The 23,079-nt window shown below is 47.2% G+C and overlaps 2 protein-coding genes across 3 annotated transcripts in view; one reads left to right on the top strand and one right to left on the bottom strand.

The window, feature by feature from the left end:
• The window catches only part of SGPP2 (sphingosine-1-phosphate phosphatase 2), a 106,613-nt gene extending 99,656 nt beyond the window's left edge, over positions 1–6,957 (top strand). The window contains exon 5 of the mRNA XM_035007027.1: positions 5,347–6,957. Coding sequence (XP_034862918.1) covers positions 5,347–5,898 — 552 coding nt within the window. The 3' untranslated portion in view covers positions 5,899–6,957. The remainder of the gene's footprint in view (positions 1–5,346) is intronic.
• Positions 6,958–16,947: 9,990 nt separating this feature from the next.
• Positions 16,948–23,079, bottom strand: part of FARSB (phenylalanyl-tRNA synthetase subunit beta) — a 78,359-nt gene continuing 72,227 nt past the window's right edge. For both annotated transcript variants that reach the window (XM_035007025.1, XM_035007026.1), the window contains one exon: positions 16,948–17,228. In XM_035007025.1, coding sequence (XP_034862916.1) covers positions 17,077–17,228 — 152 coding nt within the window. In that variant the 3' untranslated portion in view covers positions 16,948–17,076. The remainder of the gene's footprint in view (positions 17,229–23,079) is intronic.

The following is a 23,079-nucleotide window of genomic DNA, read 5'->3' as shown; positions in this document are numbered from 1 at the left end:
GTGTTAAATGCAGACTCCTGGGCCCACTTCAGTCCCCTGAAATCTGCAACGCACGGGAAGAGCAGAAAACATTTGCTATCGAAACAGCCATCGGGACACTGGTCAGTGAAGGTTTGGGGGCGGGAGAGTGGCCGGCAAGAGGCGAAATGAAGGTCCAAACTCTGGGTGGTGACAGCAGGAGCAGGGCTTTGTGCCAAGAAGGAGTCTCTGGAATATTGTGATGGGGGTTATGGGCGGCGAGAGGAGGGAGCCATCAGTCCAGTAGGACTCTGAGCTTCCGCAGCCAGGGAGACGGGTGCCCCCAGCAGCGATATGGATCACACGTGAATTTCCCTGACACCTGCAGGATCACTCCAAATCTTCACCCCCCGCCCCCGCAAAACTGCATTTTGTCCCCACCCCTAACCAAAATGCCACCCACCAAGTATTTCTGGAGTTTCAAAGAGCCTGGCAGGTGCTCATCAGCGGGTCTGAGCTCCCTAGCGCCTCCTTGCTGTCAGACAGGGTGGTGTCAGGATGGCTTGGCTACATTCCTTGCTCTCTGGCCAGGCCATGAGCTTGGGCGCCTTGGTCTTGCCCACTGCTTCGGGGCTCAGCAGCTCCCTGATCCTGGCAGTAAGTGCCCCATGGCGGGTCTAGGAGAGGCGGGTGTTGCTCTGAGTACCGTGGCCCCACCCTGTTAGCCCCCTTCCCTGCTGTCTGCCGGGCACCGACGTCTCCTCCGCGGCTCCCCCAGGCCCAGCAGGTCCGTGCCTGAGACGGATTCCACGGGACATGGTGAACCATGTCCTTCCTGCAAGGTGGTATCATCCAGTGCCCACCCGGGGCACTGGGGACTGGAGGTACAAGGACGGATGGATTCTGCCCTTTGGAGAGCCCTCTGCCAGAGGGGTCCCCAAACAGCCTTCTTCAGCTCTGAGTCTTATAAATTGAGGCAAAATGACTCTTTCGTCCTCTCTGACTTCTTCAGAACTCAGATGGGACGTGGGGCTGCCAGGAGACCATCTGAGTGGTAGAATCTTCTCCCCCCACTGAGAATAAAGGCTTGTTTGGGGTGTTGAGTTCAATGAGTTCATTGTACCTGGGTCTCCTCCTTCCCTCAAAACATGTGTTCCTTTAAAACACACAAAGTACTCTCGGTCCTCAGCAGGTGACACTTCGGCGGGCGATTTCCCCCACCAGATATGCCCAGTACCTCGTGGAGGACACAGCTGGGCTCACCTGGGATCACCACTTCATATGGGAATTGAAGGCAGATCCTGTTGGGAAGAGGAGAGACTGAATTATTTCACTTAAAATTTTTTAAGGAGGCAATACGTTTACATGATAATGAAGTTCCAAAGGCACACAAGGGTATCCTGTGAAAAGTCTCCTTACCAACCGTGTCCTCCGCCAGTCAAGTGAACCTCTTGGTGTATCCAAGTAAGAATGTATCTATATATTCTCCCATCTTTTTAAAAATGGAAATGGTAGCATACTATATACCCTGTTCTGCACTGTGCTTTTAAAAATCCGATGTCAGAAGGGCTCCTGGGTGGTGCAGTTGATTGAGCGTCTGACTCTTGGTGTCAGCACAGGTTGTGATCTTGGGGTCGTGAGATCAAGCCCCACATTAGGCTCTGTGCTCAGTGTGGAATTTGCTTGAGATTCTCTCTCCCCCTACCCCTCCCACTCGTTCTCTCTCTCTCTCTTAAATAAATAAGTCTTTAAAAATAATATCCCGGGCGCCTGGGTGGCTCAGTTTGTTAAGCGACTGCCGTTGGCTCAGGTCATGATCCCAGGGTGCTGGGATCGAGTCCCACATCGGGCTCCCGGCTCAGCGGGGAGCCTGCTTCTCCCTCTGACCCTCTCCTCTCTCATGCTGTTTCTCTCTCGCTCGCTCTCCAATAAATAAATAAAGTCTTTAAAAAAATAAAAAAATAATATCCCATGTCCCAAATGAAACCTCCTCATCCATTTCACAGTGACAGAGTATATTCCATTATGTGAATATACCATGGTTAGATCTAACCGGTCCCTATAGGTGGAACTTTTTTCTAGAACATTTTTCTAGTCTCCAGCTAACACAAACCCTACCACAACAGACCACTTGTAAATATGCACCTCATTTCAGATACGGGCAGGTATATCTCTATGGTCAAGTCCCAGGGCGAGATTATGGGTCAGAGGTTAAATTAAAAACTTTCTCCCCACAAGAGTTGTGCCATTTTGCATTCATATGATTGAGTGGACAAGAGTCCCCTTTTCTTTCTACCGCTTCATCAACAGAATGTTTTCAGACTTCTGGGTTTTGTGAAAGCCTGTAGGTAAGGGGTGCGTTCCCAGCACACTGTGTGGGAGGGTGGGCAGAGAGAGGGACACACTGGGAACCTGTAGGTGTCCAGAGCTTTGCTTGACACATAGCAGCAGATGCCCAACAATGTCATTTAGTAAAAGCAAAAAAAAAAAAAAAGTCCACCAGCTTTTCATTTTCTTTAAGATTTTTATTTACTCATTTGAAAGATTGAGACAGAGCGACAGAGAGCACAAGCCAGGAGGAGAGGGAGAAGCAGGCTCCTCGCCAAGCAGGGAGCCCAAAGCGGGGATCAATCCCAGGACCCTGGGATCATGACCTGAGCCGAAGGCAGACACCCAACTGGCTGAGCCACCCAGGTGCCCTGGCTTTTCATTTTTTTGCTTGGAGTGTAATTTTTTTTTTTTAAAGATTTTATTTATTTATTTGAGACAGAGAGAATGAGAGAGAGAGCACATGAGAGGGGGGAGGGTCAGAGGGAGAAGCAGACTCCCCGCCGAGCAGGGAGCCCGATGTGGGACTCGATCCCGGGACTCCAGGATCATGACCTGAGCCGAAGGCAGACGCTTAACCGACTGGGCCACCCAGGCGTCCCGGAGTGTAATTTTTAATAACAGTAAAATTGACTTCATTTGGGGCGTGTGGTTCTACAGATTTTAACACCTGTATAGACTGCAGTAAGCATGCACATAACATGGAACAAATTCACCCCCCAAAATACCCTCCCCCACCCCTCGACCCTGGCAACCACTGACCTGTTCTCTGTCACTACAGTTCCATCTTTTGGAGAATGTCATATAAATAGAGCCAAACAGTGTGTAACCCTCGGAGAGCGGCTGTTCCCCTTCAGCATGATTTCCTGGAGATTTCCTCCACGCTCTTGTATGCGTCAGTAGTTTGTTGCTTTTTTATGGCTGGGAAATATTCCTTCCTATGAATGCAGCACAGCTTGTTTACCCATTCACCCACTGAATGACTTTGGGGTTGTTTCCAGTTTGGGGGGGATTATAAGTAGAACTGCTGTCCACATTCATGTACGGACTTTTAGGTGAACGTAACTTCTCATTTCTCCTCAGCCTCGTTTAATTTCCACTTATGAGTAAGTTTCCGTATATTTGTGTATGTCCAAGAGGCATTCCTATTTCCTTTTCTGTAAACTTCTCCTTCCCCTTCACTCCTGTCTCTTTTTGGTTGTTGGTCATTATTCTCTTAGACAAGTTGGTTTGGGGGGCCGTCCGTACGTCTGGGTGACAGCGTCCAGCGTCGAGTTAAGAAACGTGGGGCTAAAGTGTGAGAGAGACATGGGAAGACCCAAACTTGAGAGCCCCCCTGAGAGGACAGACAGGAAGCCATGGCGCCACACAAACTCTCTGAGGGAGAAAACGCACACGGCCAGAAGACAGGGTCTGTGGAAATGCCTGTGTTTAGGATGTGGAAAGAGGAGGAAGCTCGAAAGGAGGAAACCAAGAAAGAGACTTCTCTAGAGTCAGGACGGTGCAGGGTGACGTCAGTAAAAGCTGGACACCGGAGGCCTGCTAAGTAACCACAGGGTACCATGTTCAGAAGAAGAAAGAACATCTCTTTCCAAGAATTCTCAGCCAAAATGAATTCTAGAAAAAGTGGAAGGCAACATGCCAAAATATAGACAGGGTTGACCCTAGGTGGTAAAAATAAGGATCTATTTTTATTTCTTATACTTTTCCCTGTTTTTCAGATTTTCTGTAATGCCTATGTAGTGCTTTTTTTGGTGCTTTTCAGATTTTCCAATGCACTGGGGGAAATATTTTAATTTTTCAATGGTAAACTTTCAAAATAAACCATGTGAAACTTCGTAGCAAAACCTCAGCAAGCCCCTCATTCTCTGACTTGATGTACTCCTCTATTCATTACAGTGAGACTTCACCTTCTGATGAATTTTGCAGTGAGAACACTAAGGGAAGGAGAAAATGGATGACATTAAGGAGTTAAAGATATATATCTTTATTTTATTTTTTTAGAGAGGGAGGAAGGGGCAGAGGGAGAGAGAGAATCTCAAGCAAGGCTCCATGTCCAGCACAAGGCTTGATCTCATGACCCGGAGATCGTGACCTGAGCCGAAATCAAGTCAGATGCTTAACTGACTGAGCCACCCAGGCGCCCCAGGATATTGAAGATACTTTAAATAGGCACTTAAGGAAGGAATGGAGGGATGGGGGGGTGTGGAAGAGAAAGGGAGGAACAGAAGAAAGAAGACCACAATCTAAAATGTCTTAAAGAAGGGATCAGTGAAGACAAGCATGGTACATCCGCTCACAGAAATGGTCTGCGTGCGGTTTGAAATTCCGTCTCTGAAGACGGAGCCAAGACAGGTGGAGCTCTGGCACCAGCCCACCCAGAATGTCTTCTCAAACCACCCCAAATAAATGTACCTTAGAAGGGACAGCAGCAGCTGGGGTGTGCACGGGGTGCCCCCAGCAGCTAACTCCCACCCCCCTCCAGCCTGCAGCCCCGACCTGCCAAGAAAGGATGATGTCACCCCTGAAAGATGATGACAACACTTGCTACCTAATGTTAAATCAAAATGATAGAAGATGGGGGAAAATGGGATTAGAGCTGCCCACTAAGAAAACATGGAATATATAATCCACAGGACAGAAAGGAAAACTAGAAAATTACACAACGTGGGGGCGCCTGGGTGGCTCAGTTGGTTGAGCGACTGCCTTCGGCTCAGGTCATGATCCTGGAGTCCCGGGATCGAGTCCCGCAACGGGCTCCCTGCTCGGCGGGGAGTCTGCTTCTCCCTCTGACCCTCCTCCCTCTCATGCTCTCTGTCTCTTATTCTCTCTCTCGCAAATAAAAAAAAAAAAAAAGAAAATTACACAACGTGAATGGCACGGCTGTTTTTCCTACTCTCAAATCTCTTTGCAGCTTTACACCTTTCAAAGCAATGCCAGATAGAGCGATGCCAAAATTGTACTTTCAATGTCAAACCGGCCGTACTTGACTCACAGTTCTGCCCCTTCCCCGGGGAGGCGCTCACCGGCTTACATCCTTCTCTTTCCTCCTTCCCGCAGGACGTGCTGGGTGGCATCCTGGTCACTGCGGTCCTCATCGTCCTCACCTACCCGGCCTGGACGCTTATCGACCGCCTGGACTCGGCCAGCCCCCTCTTCCCCGTGTGCGTCATCGTGGTGCCCTTCCTCCTGTGTTACCACTACCCCGTGTCTGACTGCTACAGTCCAACCAGGGCCGACACGACCACCATCCTGGCCGCAGGGGCGGGGGTGAGCCTCGGGTTCTGGGTCAATCACTTCTTCCAGCTCGCGTCCGCGCCCACCGAGCCTCTCCCTGTCGTCCGGGACATCCCGCCGCTCACCACCGGCATGTTGGTCGTGGGGCTGACCAAATTTACCGTGGGCATCGTGTTGATCCTTCTAGTGCGCCAGCTGGTGCAAAACCTCTCCCTGCAAGTGCTCTACTCGTGGTTCAAGGTGGTCACCAGGAACAAGGAGGCCAGGCGGAGACTAGAGATCGAAGTGCCTTACAAGTTCGTCACCTACACGTCCGTGGGCCTCTGTGCTACGACCTTTGTGCCAATGCTACACAGGTTTTTGGGGCTGCTCTGAACCCCAAAGGAGCTGGAGGGCAGCCCCCTGCACGAGGGAGCCCAAACACGAATGGGGTGGGGTGGGCAGGTGTTGACAATACATTTTCCTTAAAAAAAAAAAAAAAATCCTTAAGCCACGTGTCTGTGCTGCTGAGAGCAGAGGTCAGTGCTGCCACTGCGGGGAAGGACATACTGTCTCATAGGGACATCAGTCCGTAAGCATCGGGCTGCGGGGGAAGCCAGGCTAAACCCACAGTCCGCTCTTGAGGGGTCCCCCACCCTGTTACGCGGCCTTTGGACCTTGTCGCGGGCTGGCAGGAACTGCGACCTGGCTTGGGAGATCCAGGAGAGACAGACATGATCTGAGAGGCTGGAGGTCAGGCGTCTCTCTTCTGTCATGACCTCGCCCATCACGGGGCCTCACGTCCAGACTTGGAACTTGGGTCCGGAGAAAGGGTGGCTTCGTGTAGAACTGCCTTCCTTGGACAGGGTGACATTTTTGTTATGATCACACTAGACTGTGCCCACTTGGGTGGCAAGAGCACCGTGGACCCCACCGTGGGGCGATAAGGGATGAGGGCGACCCTGGGAGATCGTGGACAGGAGCCTGTTTCCCTCCTCGGTCCCACTCTCCGGGGGGGTCCACTCGTCTGTGCATTTTGCAGAACTCCAGGTCACGTTGCCACACTCTTCTGATCCCTGAAACCCACTAGTTGTCCCACCTCTCTTCGTCGGGGCTTCCTGGTGTGTCCTGCTCTCTCCTGCTTCACCGTGACTTGGGACCAGCCCTCGGCCCAGATTTGGGTGTTTTATGCTTCTGTACAAACTGGGGAGGTACTGTCCTGTGCCTGCAAGAGTGGCCCAACAGAACAGATGAACTGAGTCCTCCCTGGGGCCTGACAGGGAGGGAACAGACCTCCGGGGCCTTGCTCCTCCATTTCTGTTACTTTCTGTAAACCGATTTTCTCACCCACCAAATAGACTCCCTTTCCATCCCCCCCGCCCCCCCCCACCTTATCTCTTGGCAATTTTAAGGGTAATTAATGCAAGAACAGGGTCAGCCTCTCTTGGGAAGACAAGCTGACCAAACACAACACAGCCTTTAAGCCCGCGCGTGTCCTCGTGAGGCATAGGAAGGCCACGACAGGGGGACACGTCCTCTGAGGGCACATCTTCAGGTCTTAAGGATAAGGAACATGCATCAACAATCTTCTGAAAAGTTGGCATAAATGCGTAGTTAAGAAGCATCTTTTGAGGGCGCCTGGGTGGCTCAGTTGGTTGAGCGACTGCCTTCGGCTCAGGTCATGATCCTGGAGTCCCGGGATCGAGTCCCGCATCGGGCTCCCTGCTCAGCGGGGAGTCTCCTTCTCCCTCTGACCCTCCCCCCTCTCATGCTCTCTCTCATTCTCTCTCTCAAATAAATAAATAAAATCTTTAAAAAAAAAAAAAAAAGAAGCATCTTTTGCTGTGCGGTACCTGAACCACCGAACCCAATGACTTGAATCCCAACACGTCATTTCCACGCACACACTTCAGGGTTAGGCTCTTCCCTCCGCCTCCAGTGTGAAAACTGAAAACCCCGTTTGTCCTGATTTCAAATATGTCCCCTGATCTTTCTGTCGGGATGACCTTTGCTATTGGGCTTAGTGCTCCAGTCTATTGGGAACGATGTTGAGGAAACCATTCTGCCTTTCCTTCAAATTCTTCTGACATTGGTCATAGTTAGAAGGCAGGAATCAGAAGGACCTGCCATTTATTTGACTGTTCTTACAGCGAACTCTGACCGGTATCTGTGGCAGCAGGATGGAGGCAGGGGGGAGCCCCAACTTAGCGGCACCCCTGCCCTGGGCCAGCCCCACCAGTGTGGCGGATGAGGCATGTCCCCGCAGCCCTGGATGATAGTTACGCAAGATGATTTTAGTTGATTTTTCTGAAGCTAATTAGCAAAGGATCGGGTTTTTCCATTTGTATCTTTTGAGAGGAGGGGCCGTAACTGTCATGGCAGTGGGTGTTGGCAGTTCATTCAAGTGTGTGTGTGTGTGTGTGTGTGTGATTTTTTAATGCTGTCCTTTTAAGTCCCAACAACAGGACAGCAATCAGCTGTATGAATGTTTTTAAGGCTGTATTTACACGATTGGGTGGAGGGCGATTAGCCATATCACCTTAAAGAATGACCCAAGGGCTTGTCACAGGGGTCACTTTTTTTTGAAGTGTCTCGTTTTGCAACTGGAAAATAAAAAGTGTATATTGGTGAAGACCATTTTAGTTTTTGAGCTCTACTGCTCTGCAGAAACGGATTGGAAAAGTCACTACCAGCTTCCTACTCTCGCTCACCACCCCTCCTCAGGCACTTCTCACACCCTCCCAGGCCCGCTGTCTCACACACCCCACCCCTGTCCCTTCAAAGAGCTGGCCTCCTGGCTCCTTGGAGACATTTGGATTTTCTCTCTGGAGAGAGACTGCCCCCTGCTGGTGTAGCCTCAGCTGTGGTCCAGAACCCCTCTCCATCAGGAGACTTGAAGATCAAGAATTTAAAAGTCAAGCTCACCATGATGTATCCAAGATGAGCTTGGGACCTGGGGTCTGCATTTGGAAGCCGTGGCCCCAAAGCCCTCAGGACGACTGGAGCCTCTGGGAGCCCAGCAGAGCATGCCCTCTTCCTCATGGGCCTCCCCCAGCCCCCTCCCACTCTGGGCCAGGCCCTCCTGCAGCACCCTTCCAACCAGCTGTCACTGCAGGCTGGTTTTGCTCAGACCCGCACCGCTACAGAATACGCAGAAGGAAACACAGAAGGGACCCTGAACTAAAAGCCCTTAAATGGCGGTGGCCGAAATCACTCTACAACATGCCTGGAGGTTGCACGGTAACATGGGATTTTTCTCCCCCCAAGTAGGCAACTCGTGCTTCCCGGGTGTAATCAAAGCATGTGCTGTTTCAGGGCCATATGCTCTGGGTTTCTATTTTGGAAGCTTTCAGCTGTCTTGCTTATGTACTGTATGTAAATGTATTCTTTTTAAAATAAAATCATTTTGTGTTTGATTATGACTCCTTTTTAAATGTTTCAAAGGCCAGTGTTGTGCTCCTTTGGATAACCACCCCCTCCCGAGACCTTTCAGGGCTCATTGGACCTGAGTTGAAAAGAGGTGGCAAAAAGAAAGGACAGGCTATCGAATTCTCTGTTGCTGTCCCTACTTCAGTTGCGTACGGGTGTTGGTGACTGTCGCGGCCGCCATAGATGTGCTGAACAGGAAGTGGTACGTGCGCCTCCCCTAACTCCTTGATACTAAAAAGAATCGTCTCACCCTAGTCAGAGACAAATGTTACTGTGTCGGAAAGTAAATGTTACTGGTGTTGCTGGTTAAGGTAACTAAAAGGTTTTCGTGAATGAGTCCACTGCTGAGCCAAATGAACATGACCCTATTTCATATTCACATGGTTACAATGCTATGCTCTATATTTAAGCATTCCAAATTTGCTATTTGAAATGGTACAGAGAGCTGACACTCCTTGGCAAGGTCACGGCTAGGACCCTATTTGTATTTTTAATACCTGCTATGCTGGGTACCATGGACATGTGACGTTGGATGGGATCTAATCTGCCCTGTGGAGTTCTCCCGGGAGAGAGGAGACTCTGGCTCAGAGAAATGGAGAAGAGGAGAGGAAGGGGAGATTAATTCCTGCTTGAGGCCCGCAGCAACTCAAGGCTCCGGGGAGAAGCAGTCCATGAGCCAGGCTTACAGAACAGATGGGGTTTGCACAGGGATGTGATGGGAAGTAGGAGATGATCCTCCAAGGTGAGGCACAGCTTGCCAGAGATACTTCCCCCAAACACCTGCAGCTCTTAGGAGAATCCAAACCAAACCCAGGTTGGCGACTGTGTGTAGGAAAACAGTGCTGGGACAAAGGATGAGCAAGGGGCTTTGACCCTGCAGAACCCAATCACAAGAACAGGAAGGAAGGGTGAGAAAGCCCCTGTCCATTTTGTTACGTCCACGTGGGACCATTCCAGAGGAGGTGACACGCAGAGGGGATTTCCTAGTCTCCTCCATCATCTATCATTCCCTATTCAAATATTAAGCAGTCCGCAGTGGGCACCTTCCCCTTCCACCATTTGGGACCTGGCCCCTCATGCACAGCTTCATTCCCGGGGCCACTTGTTCAGTGTTCAGCAGAGGTGACAGCTGCTAGGACCTCTGTCTGTGTCCTTGGTGCCCATTTCCCCTCTTCTCTTGGTTCAGTTCCCTGAACTTCTCCAGTGGAACTTGATTTTTTTTTTTTAAAGATTTTATTTATTTATTTATTTAACAGAGAGAGATACAGCAAGAGAGGGAACACAAGCAGGGGGAGTGGGAGAGGGAGAAGCAGGCTTCCCGCCAAGCAGGGAGCCCGATGAGGGGCTCGATCCCAGGACCCTGGGAACATGACCTGTGCCGAAGGCAGACGCTTAACCGACTGAGCCACCCAGGCGCCCTCCAGTGGAACTTGATTTAAAAGTATTTGACCTTGATCCTGGCTCTTTGAGAGACCTGTACCTGTGCTCACTCCCCCTCCCTCTACTATTGCAGAATGAAGCCCCTGTTCTCTAATAAGAGGCTAACCAGAACCAAGTGGTGTAGATGTATCTAGTTTTAGAGGATAGATGTTTTCCTAAAAGCTGCCTGTTTTGATTTTTCTTTTTAACTTGAATTTTAAGTGCACCCAGGGGTTTGCTGTTCATAAATAGCATTTTTAATCATATGGCAATTCTTCATTTCTGTAAACATAAGGCTCTTCAATGGATTCCTTGGGATACGCCATGTGTCCATTGTTTTCTTAAAGTGGGGCACACCTGTAGTACAGACTTGACTATTTACAGGATGCATATGAAGAAGAATGAGAGTTGAATGTGGACCATGAATAGAATGTTAAATTCTTAAAACTGTAGCCACATGAGACAGGGAGCTCTATGAAGCCAAAAATCCTTTTTCCTTTTCCACGCCTGTCTATATGGCATGCAAAAACAAACAAGAAAAGCAAGGATGCAGCTAGGAGTTCCGGCTGTGACGCTCCTTTCATGCCCACACTCAACACATCTGCTGGCCTTGCTCTTCCCTGCTATGACAGCGGGGTCCCCTTGCTGGGATCACGAGCCAGACTCTTCCCCAGTGGAGGTGTTCAAAGACTGTCCGTGCCTCTTGACAAAGCTAGCCTCAAATGGCTGAGGCCAGGACAGGGGGCCGGCGGCGGCTGCCTTCGGGCCCTGGGCCTGCATCTGCGATCCGAAGGGGCTGAGGCCTCCTGGGATTCGGGTCTGCAGTGTCTCTCGGTCACTTGGCTGGAAAGCTATTTTTGTGGTGGGGGGGAAAACCATAGCTTAATGTCAATTTTTCATGAAGTCAATTCTGCTGTTACTACATAGGCGTTGGTACTATTTTTTCACTTTATTCCTTTATCTCCTAGGTTTTGTCTCTAGAAGGTGAAAATCTGTATCTTCTATCAACGTGTTCATCTGTCCTCTAGCATTTTGGACAAATGGACTACAGTTACAGTAATATCCTCCCTAGTAATTTTATCATCTCTGCCCTGTCAGTTTCTGATTCATTGTTTTTTTTCCCTTCCACAATATTGGTTGTATTTCCCAGCTTCTTGGCTTGCCTGGCCATTTTTGATTGGATGCCAAATACTGTGAATTTTACATTGTTGGGTGGTGGATATTCAGTAATACTATATTCTTAAGCTTTGTTCTGGGATGCAGTTCATTCCTTGCAAATAGTTTCTTTGGGTCTTTAAGCTTTATGAGGCAGAACTAGAGCGGTGCTTAGTCTAGAGTTGGTTTTCTCCACTACTGAGGCAAAATCTTTCCGGGGCTTCTCCCCATTGCCTTATGATTTCTGAGGTTTTCTAGCTCTGGCTGGCCTCAGTGAGCTCCAGGCATGGTTCCTTCAGTTCCTTCCGTTCTCTGTGGATGGTTAGAGGCGGTCTCCTCTGTCACAGACGGTGCCCTCACGTGCACAAGCTGACCGGTACTCACCTCAAGCCTCGGGGGTCTTTGCAGACAGGGGTTATGTCCAGTGACTTCCTGAAGGCATCTCTCCTACGGGGACCCTCTTTTCCCTACCGTGCAATGTGTTCATAGGGTACCTTTCCATCTGGCTGATCGTGTTTCATCCGCCTTGGGGGCCCGCCCAAACTCTGTTTAGATGTTCTGCCTACCACAGCTGAGAAATGCCTACTCCCATCCATCTCTGGTTGGTCTTCTTCTTTTTTTTTTTTTAAGATTTTATTTATTTATTTGAGACAGAGAATGAGATAGAGCATGAAAGGGTCAGAGGGAGAAGCAGACTCCCCGCCGAGCAGGGAGCCCGATGCGGGACTCGATCCAGGGACTCCAGGATCATGACGTGAGCCGAAGGCAGTCGCTCAACCGACTGAGCCACCCAGGTGCCCCTCTGGTTGGTCTTCTACTCTGTATGTATCCAGCATCCATGTGGGTGTTTATCACATTTGCACCCTTTACAACTGCTTTCCAGCCCTAAGCAGGTTTGTTTTTTTTTAGACATATTTTCATGCCTCATGACCAGAAGTTGTGACTTGTGGAATGCAGGAAATTTCTTTTGATAACAGGTTTGGTATCAAACAAGTGCCTTTCCTCAACATCTTCACTTTTCTGTCTTAAGGACAGATTTTCTCTGTGTGGCTGGTAAGTCCTATAATTTGAACGTTGTAGCAGTTATCTCTTGCAAGTGCCTCCTACCACAGGGGCTGGGGGGGGGGGGAGTTCAAAATACTTTCTAATGTAGAATCACATCCTGTTCCTTAAACAGAGACGATCGAGGCCAAACCTTATGGATGAGTGTAAAACTTGAATGGAGAACTTGAGCATATTCTTACCACGCTGCATCAGTCACACGGGGGGTGGGGGGAGAGTTCATACCGGGCTTTGGCATAATTCCATTGAACCCATTGCTGGAGATACTTGTTCCACCCACAGTGGAGCTACAATGTCTCCAGTCATCCCTTCTGTTTACTAGTGGTGGAAACTAAAATCACTCTGGGTCTGCTTTGCCCTTCTTGTGGCCCCACTTATTTGTCAAGGATTGGCTGTCTGGTTCCTCCACCTTTATCCAAGGAGGCCGATTTCCTAGAGCTGACTTTGCTCAGGGGCCTTAGGGAGCTGCTCGCAGCTTGTCCCAGAGGTGCAGGGCTGCAGCGAATTTCATTATGTGTACCAGCCTCTACCTTTTTTTTTTTTTTTTTTTAAGTAATGTTATTCAAGCTCCTTTTAATAAGCCACAACCTGGAAAATAGCAGATGTGTCCAATGCTTCTGTTGTGTAGAGGCATATTTCACTGACGGCACTTGTGTCCCTTTAAGGCCACCTGTCTGCCAATTTTGATAAAATGGACCAAAGAGCCAACTCAGGACCCAAGCATTGGGGTTTGTGATATTTACAGAAAACATCAAGCACAAATAGAAGCTAAGACTGAGACACAAGATCGTAAGCAGTGCTCTTCTACCAACCTGATAAGCTCCTTAACTGCTGAGGGCAAGAGGGGCAGCTGGGCTACCTGGTTCCTAGTTTAAACTCAGCTAATAGTAAATGAGCATCCTCTACACCCAGGACTCTAACCTACTGGGATAAGACACTGCTCGAGTGCAGAAGTCCCATCTAAGAACTATCCAGGTAGCCCCATGCCTCTCAGAATGTGTCTGTCAAACACCAAATGTGGAGGTTTACACAGCCAGTGGGACTGGGTTTTCATGGACTCCATGCTAGTGCTATTTTAGGGGGAGGCATATGGAAGTGCATTGGTCACTGTAATTGCAGAGTTGGAAACAACAGAATGTCAACAGAGGAAAAGCTGACAGCCATAAGCAGGTTTGTTTTTTTTAGCCCCGTGTTGGGTTCTGTGCTGGGCATGGAGCCTGCTTAAGATTCTCCTCTGCCCCCCCGCCCCTGAAAAAAAAAGGCGGGGTTGTTCAAAACAAACCTGCTTACAGCCACACAGTATTGCATTCATTTTAAAAGAGGAGCTAGGTCTATAGGTACTGACCTAGAAAAATAGGACACGTTAAGTGAAATATCATGAGATGTACTATGTAAAATAGAAATCAAAACGTGTTGCAAATCAGTGAGTAGAGTATGACCCAAAAACTGTGAGCCTGTGTGTGTGTGTGTGTGTGTGGCTGATAGTCTACACTAAGAAAAATGCCAGAGCACATGCTAAATTATTAACAGGGGTTAGTCACTTTAGTAGGAGATTAGGCGAAGAAGGGGAGATTAGCGTGGGAAGGTTTTACTTTGTACAATTTCCTAAAGTAGGTAAGATTTTTAACTTTTTATGTTTTTCAGTATTTTATATTACATAAGAAAACTCAAACTTCAACATTTTGGAAAAGTAGGTAAATGACACAAAACACTGAGTAATCTATGGAATCCTTGTCACTCATTGTCACAAACCCATTTATTACCCATGGGACTTTTGGGCACATAATTAATCTCTGAGGGCTGAATGTTCTTATCTCATAAATCAGCGAGAATTCCTATTTCTACCTCCTATGATTGTTAAAAAAAATTTAAATGTTGAAACAAGATCACATGTGAAAATACTTTGTAAACCGGAGAGCAATGCAGGAGTATCAGGCTTCAGTAGAAGTTATCTGTAAGCTAGAACAAGAAATCAATTAGATCTAATTTCCCTTTTAATACTAGGGCTCCCAGTTTTCCCTATGAACCTATGTGTCTTCTCCAACAAAGGTTTTGGCAGTGCCCACGGACTGCCCTGTCTCCCGTTCAGATGCCTCAGTCGGGACAAGGGTAACCTGATCTGCCTGTGGAGCCTCAAGTCCTAAACTGGAGGTTCATTTCTTCTCATGTACCCGATGTTGTTTTTCTTCCTACGCTTTCCTGTTTCAGAGGGCAGAAACTTCCCCATGATGGATGGAGTTGATCTTTCCCCTTTCATGCTGGGATCTACAATCAGGTATCAGTGGGTTTTTTATTACAAGCAGTTTCTGACCAACCAAAAAACACCCCGGTGGCTGGCTGCTAACAGAGCAAATGGCTCCACTCACTTCAACAACGGCGATCATGTGGCCCACGAACCAGGACTTGAACCACAGCGAACCTGAAACTGGGGAGAGTATCTGCTTAGTAGAGGTGGACCAGTAAGCCACTTGGAGCAGACATACCAATTCTAAAATTCATGCTTTTACCCTATGCATAGATCCGTCGTGTAAAATTATTAGGGAATAGATTGTTTCCGTCATCCCCAAGAGCTTCCTCTTTACCCTTTGCAGTCCCTTCCCTTCCATGAGCTCTAGCCAACTAAACTGCGTCTGACTTTTCTAGAATTTCATATATGTGGAATCACAGGTAGTCTTGGGTCCGGTTTCTTTTGCTGCGCATGCTTTGGGATTCATTCATATTCTTCAGTAATTCATTCGTCCCCGCCTTTTTTTTTCAGGGGCGGGGGGGAGGGCAGGAGAATCTTAAGCAGGCTCCATGCCCAGCACGGAACCCAACACGGGGCTCAATCTCACCACCCTAAGATCATGACCTGAGCCAAAATCAAGAGTCAGCCGCTTAACTGACGGCCACCCAGGCGCCCAGTAGCTCATTCCTTTTTATTGCTGAGAAATACTCGTCATATAGATGTACTAGAATTTATCCACTCAGCTGCTGACGAACATTTTTGGGTGGTAGTTACTATAAATAATACTGTTTCTTCTGTTCCCACCAGCAGAGCAGAGGTCCCACAGTTCTGGTCTCACCAATACTTGGTATGAACCAGTCTCTCAAATTGTAGCCATTTCAATTTGTATTGTGGTTTCTATGTGCATGTCCCTGATGACTAATGACTTGAGCGTCTTTTCAAATGCTTATTTCTTGTATCTTCTTTGGGGAAATATCTTTAAGTATGCTGAATACAAACCTTTTGATATCTTTTTGTGAGCATATCTCACTTCATTTGAATGCTATTAGGATCTGCCTACAACAGAATTGGGAAGGAACAGGACAGTCTGAATGTTCACAGATCTTGCTAGGTTGGACCTTGCTGCCCTGATTCAAGGCAGTAACAGGGTGGGGTTTCTTCATAGCAGGCTCAGCAAAGCTCCATAAACAAACATAATTCTCACTTTGTTAGCTATTTCTACTAGCACTTAAAGTTTTACATTTTGTGTTTCATGTCATCTTAACAGTAACTGAGAACTTATCTCAAACATTAGACCTAGCTTTTTTCACTCTCGATATCTATTGGAGGAGTCTAGATCAAAGTAGAAAAGTAAATTAGGAGGCAAGACAAGGCAAATTGACAGAAACTTAGCTTCAGAGGAGATCCAATACTTCCCTATAAAGTAAGACAGAACCTAGTTGCTCAATTAAATATTTAAAACCATGATTTTATAATATTGATTACGTAAAATGTACGGCCTAGGGCAAAAATAATTTTTTCACAGTTTCCCAATGTTCACGCTGCACTGCTATCATCATGTTTAACTTGGCTGGCAGAACACGGCTGTGTTGCATGTAGTCTTAGGATATCATGGAATGCAAACACCTCCGCACCTTCAAATATTTCAAATACTTGTGACAGATTTTTCTTCCACTTTAAAATGACTTCAGGGGCGCCTAGGTGGCTCAATCGGTTAAGCGGCTGCCTTCGGCTCAGGTCATGATCCCGGGGTCCTGGGATCAAGTCCCACATCCGGCTCCTTGCTCAGCAGGGAGCCTGCTTCTCCCTCTCCCTCTGCCTGCTGATCCCTCTGCTTGTGCTCTGTCAAATAAATAAAATCTTTAAAAAAAAAATGACTTCAAAGGCTGTAACTGCTAGACCGTCATTGCTTTCTAATGGTCTCCTAAAAATACCTTTTCCCAATGCTGAATGCATGTCAAATGTGAGCACTAACTAACTGGAAATCTTCCATCCTCTCGTACTCGTGTGCCCGGCCTCTGAATCCACTCCCCTGTTTCATCAGCAGGCTCCGATCCTGCGCTCCTCTGGGCTTTTCCTAACCATGCAGCTTCACGGACACCATGTTCCACAAGCTGGCCTGATGCAGGGAGCAGGCAGCATTGACCCACGGAGCCAGCCATCGCTTTCTACTTTATTAAACATTAAAGCGCAAACGGGCGGTCCCTGTGGAGATGTCTACAGGACTCCAGGGAAGGAGAAGGGGACACTCGGGGAGAGAGTCACACAGCAGAGACCCATCTTCACAAAAAGGGCTCGATATTGATTTCCAGGGAGGAGCAGGGCATAGTCAGCTCAAATTTGGTGATGACATCAGGATGAAGGACCCCAAGCTTCCCGATGCTCTGACCCCTGGCAAAGATCTCTGCGCATCTCCCAGGGAAGAAAGCAGGGCCTGAAAAAGAGGAGAGAAATCAACGTTTCTTCTGGCAAAAGTGTCAACAGACATTTAACACCTAAGGCTTCACTAGGATGCTGGAAAAATAATGTCTTTAAACCATTGGCTAGGAAATGAGAGTGCTGTCCTCATACTTTCTAACCTTAAAACGAAATATTTGATATTACAGCAAGGAACTCTTACAAGGAAAAGGTTAAGCGCAAATATAAAAATCAGGGCCCTGCATGGGTTTTTGTTTTTGTGGGTTTTTTTCCGTTTGTTTGTTTTAATCCCAGGGCTTCAGGCAGGCAGGATCAAGAAAAGGAGGCTTGGAGGAGCACAGCTGGAGAAGTCCTCGGTGAGCTCCACAGGGAGGAAGGACAAAGGGGAGAAATGAAATGTAAAACTGATGACGTTGCAAGAGAAGAACCTGTTTGAAACAGGTTTTTCCATAGTCCTACCTGCTGGATAAAAAGTCCACCCTTGAATTCATTTACTATTCAAAACTCACTTTTCTACCTTATTACACAGAGAAGCAGAAGCTGCACGGTCACCGGCAGGCTCAGGCCTTGCTACCAGAACGCAACCCGCATTCCTTTTGGAGAAAGAACTTTCTCAGCAGTTTTAGAGCATCTTCTGTAAAATGCCAGCACAAACCAGCCCGGGATGACCCCTGAGTTACTTCAAGACAGGCAGAAAGTGCTCTCTTCATTTGGGTATCAATACACAGAGCTAGGGCTCACCAAACCAGGAACTGTTGTGGAGGATCAAACAGCTAAAAACAAGCAACGACCAGGCCCACTCCATATTCACTATGACGAGAGCCACAAGAGTTCATCAGTGCTCATTCCCCCACTAAGTTTAAAACAAACAAACAAACAAAAAGCTGACTCATTTCACTTGCCACCAACTTGAAAAGGGATCAGGCCCACAGCTCCTGCCTGATTCAACCAAAATGGTTACTGGCATGAACTATAAACACCCAGCAGGGCTGGGCCACAAGCCTGCAGCCTGCCACTTCAGAGTGCATTATTTATGAAAGAATAAACTGCTGAGTCTACTAATGGCTCCCAGGTCAGCATGATGAAGAAATACAGCCCTGGGGGGAGGGGCAGCTAACAAGTCAGTACCAGCTACACCATAAAGACACAGGACAATTCCACGTACTTCCCAGTCAGTCTGGGAGGATGGGTGTTTACATTCCTGAAAAACATTTTTAACTGTCCTTCTTAACCCCCAAAGCACCCTGGGCTGGAACAGAAGGTGGCCTGTTCCTCACATCCCCCCAAACTAAACTGTCTTATTAAAGCAAGACTTTCACTGAACTGCATTTGAAGTGTTGGGCTATGCATATTAATCCACACTTGGGGACAGGGGCAGAGAAGAGACTCAAAAAACAGAAACCAAACCAGATTGATAATGTAGCGCCTTAGTGAGATATGAATAGCACTAAATCTAATAAGGATGGTGTATTTTAACACTATCAAAACAAAAACCCAATTTACAAAACTATCCCCCTCCCCCCACTGCCCAAATCTTCAAATGACAAAAAGTGAAGCTTGTATAAAGTGCTGATGCTAAGCAGTGTAACCAAGAATCGGGGAACCTTCATTCCACTATGCATCACCCCTTTTTACAGAATTATAGCTGGACACCCTATGCTAACTCGGGGGAAAAAAAAAAAAAAACAAAAAACCACCAGCCTATTTTTAAAGGCCATCCAGAAAGGAAGCTTAAGACCTTCACTGGTAACTTTGCCATGTTTAAGAATCCTCACTGTGTATCAAAATCCTTCCTTTTTATCTACAAATTCCAATTTGACTGGATTCATTTTAACTGAAGCATAAAACCAGACTATTTTATTTTTATTTTTTTATTTTTTTAAAGATTTTATTTATTTATTTGACAGAAAGAGAGAGTGAGAGCAGGAACACAAGCAGGGGGAGTGGGAGAGGGAGAAGCAGGCTTCCCGCGGAGCAGGGACCCCGATGTGGGAACTCGATCCCAGGACCCTGGGATCATGACCTGAGCTGAAGGCAGACGCTTAACTGACTGAGCCACCCAGGCGCCCAAAACCAGAATATTTTAGAATCTAAGCCAGATGTGCTAGTTCTAACAATGTTAGCAAAATAAAGCTCAGGAGATAAGAACTTAGGATTTTTACTTCGTAAAACAACTTTTTGAATCAGCACTTTTTAGCAAAATTCAGTTACATTCTTCTTCAATGAGCAAGCACGATAATGCCATCCTGTCCTTTTCCCCAGAAGTCTGGACCATACTTGGCTTTAGCTCATTAACCAGTCAGGTACTCAAACAAAAACGTTCCTTTCACTAAATACAATTTTTCCTCTTTCCAAAGAAAAGCAAAGAAAACAAATTCATATTATATGTTATTTAAAACGTAAGTATGAGAGTATTCTAACAAACGTAAGTATCAAAAGCTCTCAGCCCAGCACACAGATCCATATGAGGCGCGACCACACACCCTACATCACCCCTGGCCACAGGGCCTTCGCTGCCGAGGAGGAGCTGCTTCCGAAGGGAGCGGGCACCAAAGGGGTCCTCTGGCCTCTCATCCACAGTGCTAACCCTCTCCTCCCGACCTACATGTAACAATGACGTTCACGAACGGATTTCCGTATAAACCTTGCTGAAAACCGCACACGTTAGCCTGTGACAGCCATGATCAATTTCTTGCCACTTTTCATTTCTCACAAGGTCAGATTATGATCGGAAGCACTTAGGATTTGCTTCCTCTTCTGTTCAGTTAGAGCAAGACTACAAGTTTGTTCTTCACATACACAAGTTGAGAGGCACACAAAAGGGACTTCAATGGGTACAGAGAGAACCTAAAGAATGGACCTCTTGATTGATGGGTATGGACTAGAAATCCTGAAAGAAAATATAAAGACTGTGTGGTTGTAAGCAAACTTTGCAGCAGAAACAAACCGCTCCAAAGAAGGCAGCCAGGAGCGCATTGCTTCGCCACCGAAACAATGGGCATGCACCCAGCTAAGGCAGCAATTCCGCCCGAGTTCAAAGATAAGGGCATCTCCCATCAGCAGCAGGGTGGTTGAGCTCAGTGACTCAGGCGGATGAATGGATCCTAACACTCTAGTTGGGACTGGATGCAACTTAAACCAGAGGAAGTCACAGCCAAACAGAGCCGCAATCTGGGTCTGGGCTTGTGAAAAACCAGCCCCGGATGGCAGTCAGAGGCCACTCTAACCTCCTCAACAAAAACCAAACAGGTGCCTCTGGAGAAAGAGCAGCCTGCTGGCCTAGAGACAAAGTTGCCAATTCAAAGAAAATCCTACTGCCCTATTAATAACGGGAATTCTAAAATTCAAATTCTAAAAAATACAGCCGCCTATTCTTCAGGTCTCTAAGCCCAGAGTTCCTGGTTTGCTGTAAACACTCCAATTTTCAACCTGTGCCCCAAATGCTCCCTGGCACAAAGCCCCTCAGCCCCCTTTTTCACCTGGCTCCTGACACGGATTAAGCGCCCCGCTTTGCTGGTATCCATCACAGCGAAACGGCCTCCAACATGAAACAGACCCGGGGGGAAAATAGTGCTCTCTTGCTGAAATCCATGTGGAAGCCCAGACAAAAGAAACATCAGTTAAGCACAAGCAAGAATTTAATTTCCAAAACTTAGTGGGGTGTAAGTAAGTCCCTTAATTAAAGCTTTTGTAGCATCTCCTCCAGGTCTGTAATTGTCTCTGCGCTCAAGCGGCAGGACCACTTTGAGGACCTTGGGGGTAATTCTCGGCCATAACGCAGCACAGCACCCAGTCTTTAGCACATTTTCTGGCTAATTGACCTTCAAAGAGTTTGTGAGCTCCCGCGCTTGCTCGTTGCCAAACACCTTTCACAGTTTCTTTTTGCCCCTGTCTTTCTTTTAGAGTCATATTATAGGCCCAAAATCTGGTAAGCTTTCCACATCGAGTCATTCCCATAATTTTATGAAGAATCGGAAATAGAGGTTTAAGGCGGTAACTGAGCAGGCCCCTAATCCAAACGCAGGACAGTGTTATCAAGCATGAGGCCCTTAATGCCTTAATCTTCAACCCCCTGCCACTGGCCATGTTCAACTAATTCATCTGGTGCTGATGTTTACCATCTCTAATAACCATCTACTCATAATTTTATTTTTCCCTCTCTTCACATCACTAAGACATGCTGCAGGGTTCAAATCTACATACTGTTTGTTAACTGCCTGCAATCTGGTACTTCATCACCCCAATTTTCTCCAATAAAAAGGTAAGAACAAAATAAAAAGGGGCAAGGAACTCTGAGAAAGGCCTGAGTGTATATCTCATGTGTCATAGCAAATAACAGAACCCATCACTGTCAGCTTAAACACAAATAACCCATATACACTCTCCTAAATTCAGGGACAAAATACAAACTGCATAATCATAGATACAGTAGACCACTGGGCCAACTGAGTGTGCTTTAAATCTGTTCTAAATGGCCGATTATGTAATATGGGTAACAGAATAGGAATAATCATTTAACAGTCTGATCCTAGGGCTGGCACTACCAAACCCTACCCCTTCCTCTTCTAAGTCCCTAGTTCCAAATACCATTAGATATATATAAAATAATCCATTCCATGGTGCAACAGTCCATCCTAGGAAAAACACAAAGGACAAAAAAGTCCCCAGCGTTCCATTCTGAAGCGAAACGGGCAGAGTGGGGCGCAGGGCAGAGTGGAAGGGCTGAAACCCTGTCTCCCTATGCAGGACTCCTCTCCTGCTTTCCCACCAGCTCTCCGATCATGGAGTAACCATGATGGTCTAACTCTGGCTGCCAGCACCTCAACCTCCCTTTCCTTTTCTGAGTTGTGTCAGTTTAAAGGAAGAGGAAGGACAAAATAAAGGGCCTCTTTTCAAAAACTGGGCACACACTTAAACCGAACATGGGAGCATGGTAGTTGTTCTCCAAGTTTTCAAGGCAGGAGTTTTTGAGCGTACCAGCAGTTATACAAAGTGGGGAGAACCGAAGGGGCAGGGGGAGGCATGATGTAGGCAACACATTTAGAAAAAAGGAAGAAAAAGGTATAAGAATAGAAGGGAAAACAATCAGTATAAGTCTGAGATAGACACCCACACATTTTCTTCCGATCTCAGTCCACTACAGGCTGGGAGAAAATATCTCTACAAAGATTACTTAATTTGTAAGAAGAGACTGAATAATTTCCAACTGGTAATATAAAACACCCATTTTCCCCCAGATGTATACAATTCTTCACCTTACATCTGAAGTGAAATATTTATGGTACCTAAAGTCTTTAAAGAGAGGGGACCTAATCCCTTGAGTTTAATGGCTATCTTTCATCCCTTTCGGGAGATCAAAAGAAAGAAAAAGCCCTTACACAACTTTACAGTGCTAATCCCAACACACCTGCAGACATCATTAACTCTTAAAGCGAAGGCAACCGGACGTGAGGAGACCGGGTACGTACTTAACCCCAAAGCACGGGACTGGGGAGGACTCCAGTGCTCACGGCAACATCCTATCGAGACATGGCAGACAAAACCCCTACTGCAAATAAGGACTGGATCCTGGAGACTTTATCCTTAAAAAGTAATCAGCAGAGCCCAGACTTTCTAGTCTAATAAAAAGGAGAAATGTCTTCAGTAAAGAACCTTTTAAAAATAAATCACCACTGGGGCACCTGGGTGGGTCAGACGGTTAAGCGTCTGCCTTCAGCTCAGGTCATGATCCCAGGGTCCTGGGATCGAGCCCCGCATCGGGCTCCCTGCTCGGTGGGGGGCCTGCTTCTCCCCCTCCCTCTGCTTCTCCCCCTACTCATGTTCTGTCTCTCTCTGTATCTCTGTGTCTGGAATGAATAAATTAAAAA

This window comes from Mirounga leonina, unplaced genomic scaffold (genome assembly GCF_011800145.1).
Source record: "Mirounga leonina isolate KUSES-001 unplaced genomic scaffold, KU_Mleo_1.0 Mir_151, whole genome shotgun sequence".
Classification (NCBI taxonomy): Eukaryota; Metazoa; Chordata; class Mammalia; order Carnivora; family Phocidae; genus Mirounga; species Mirounga leonina.
This window is presented reverse-complemented; position numbering and strand designations above follow the sequence as displayed.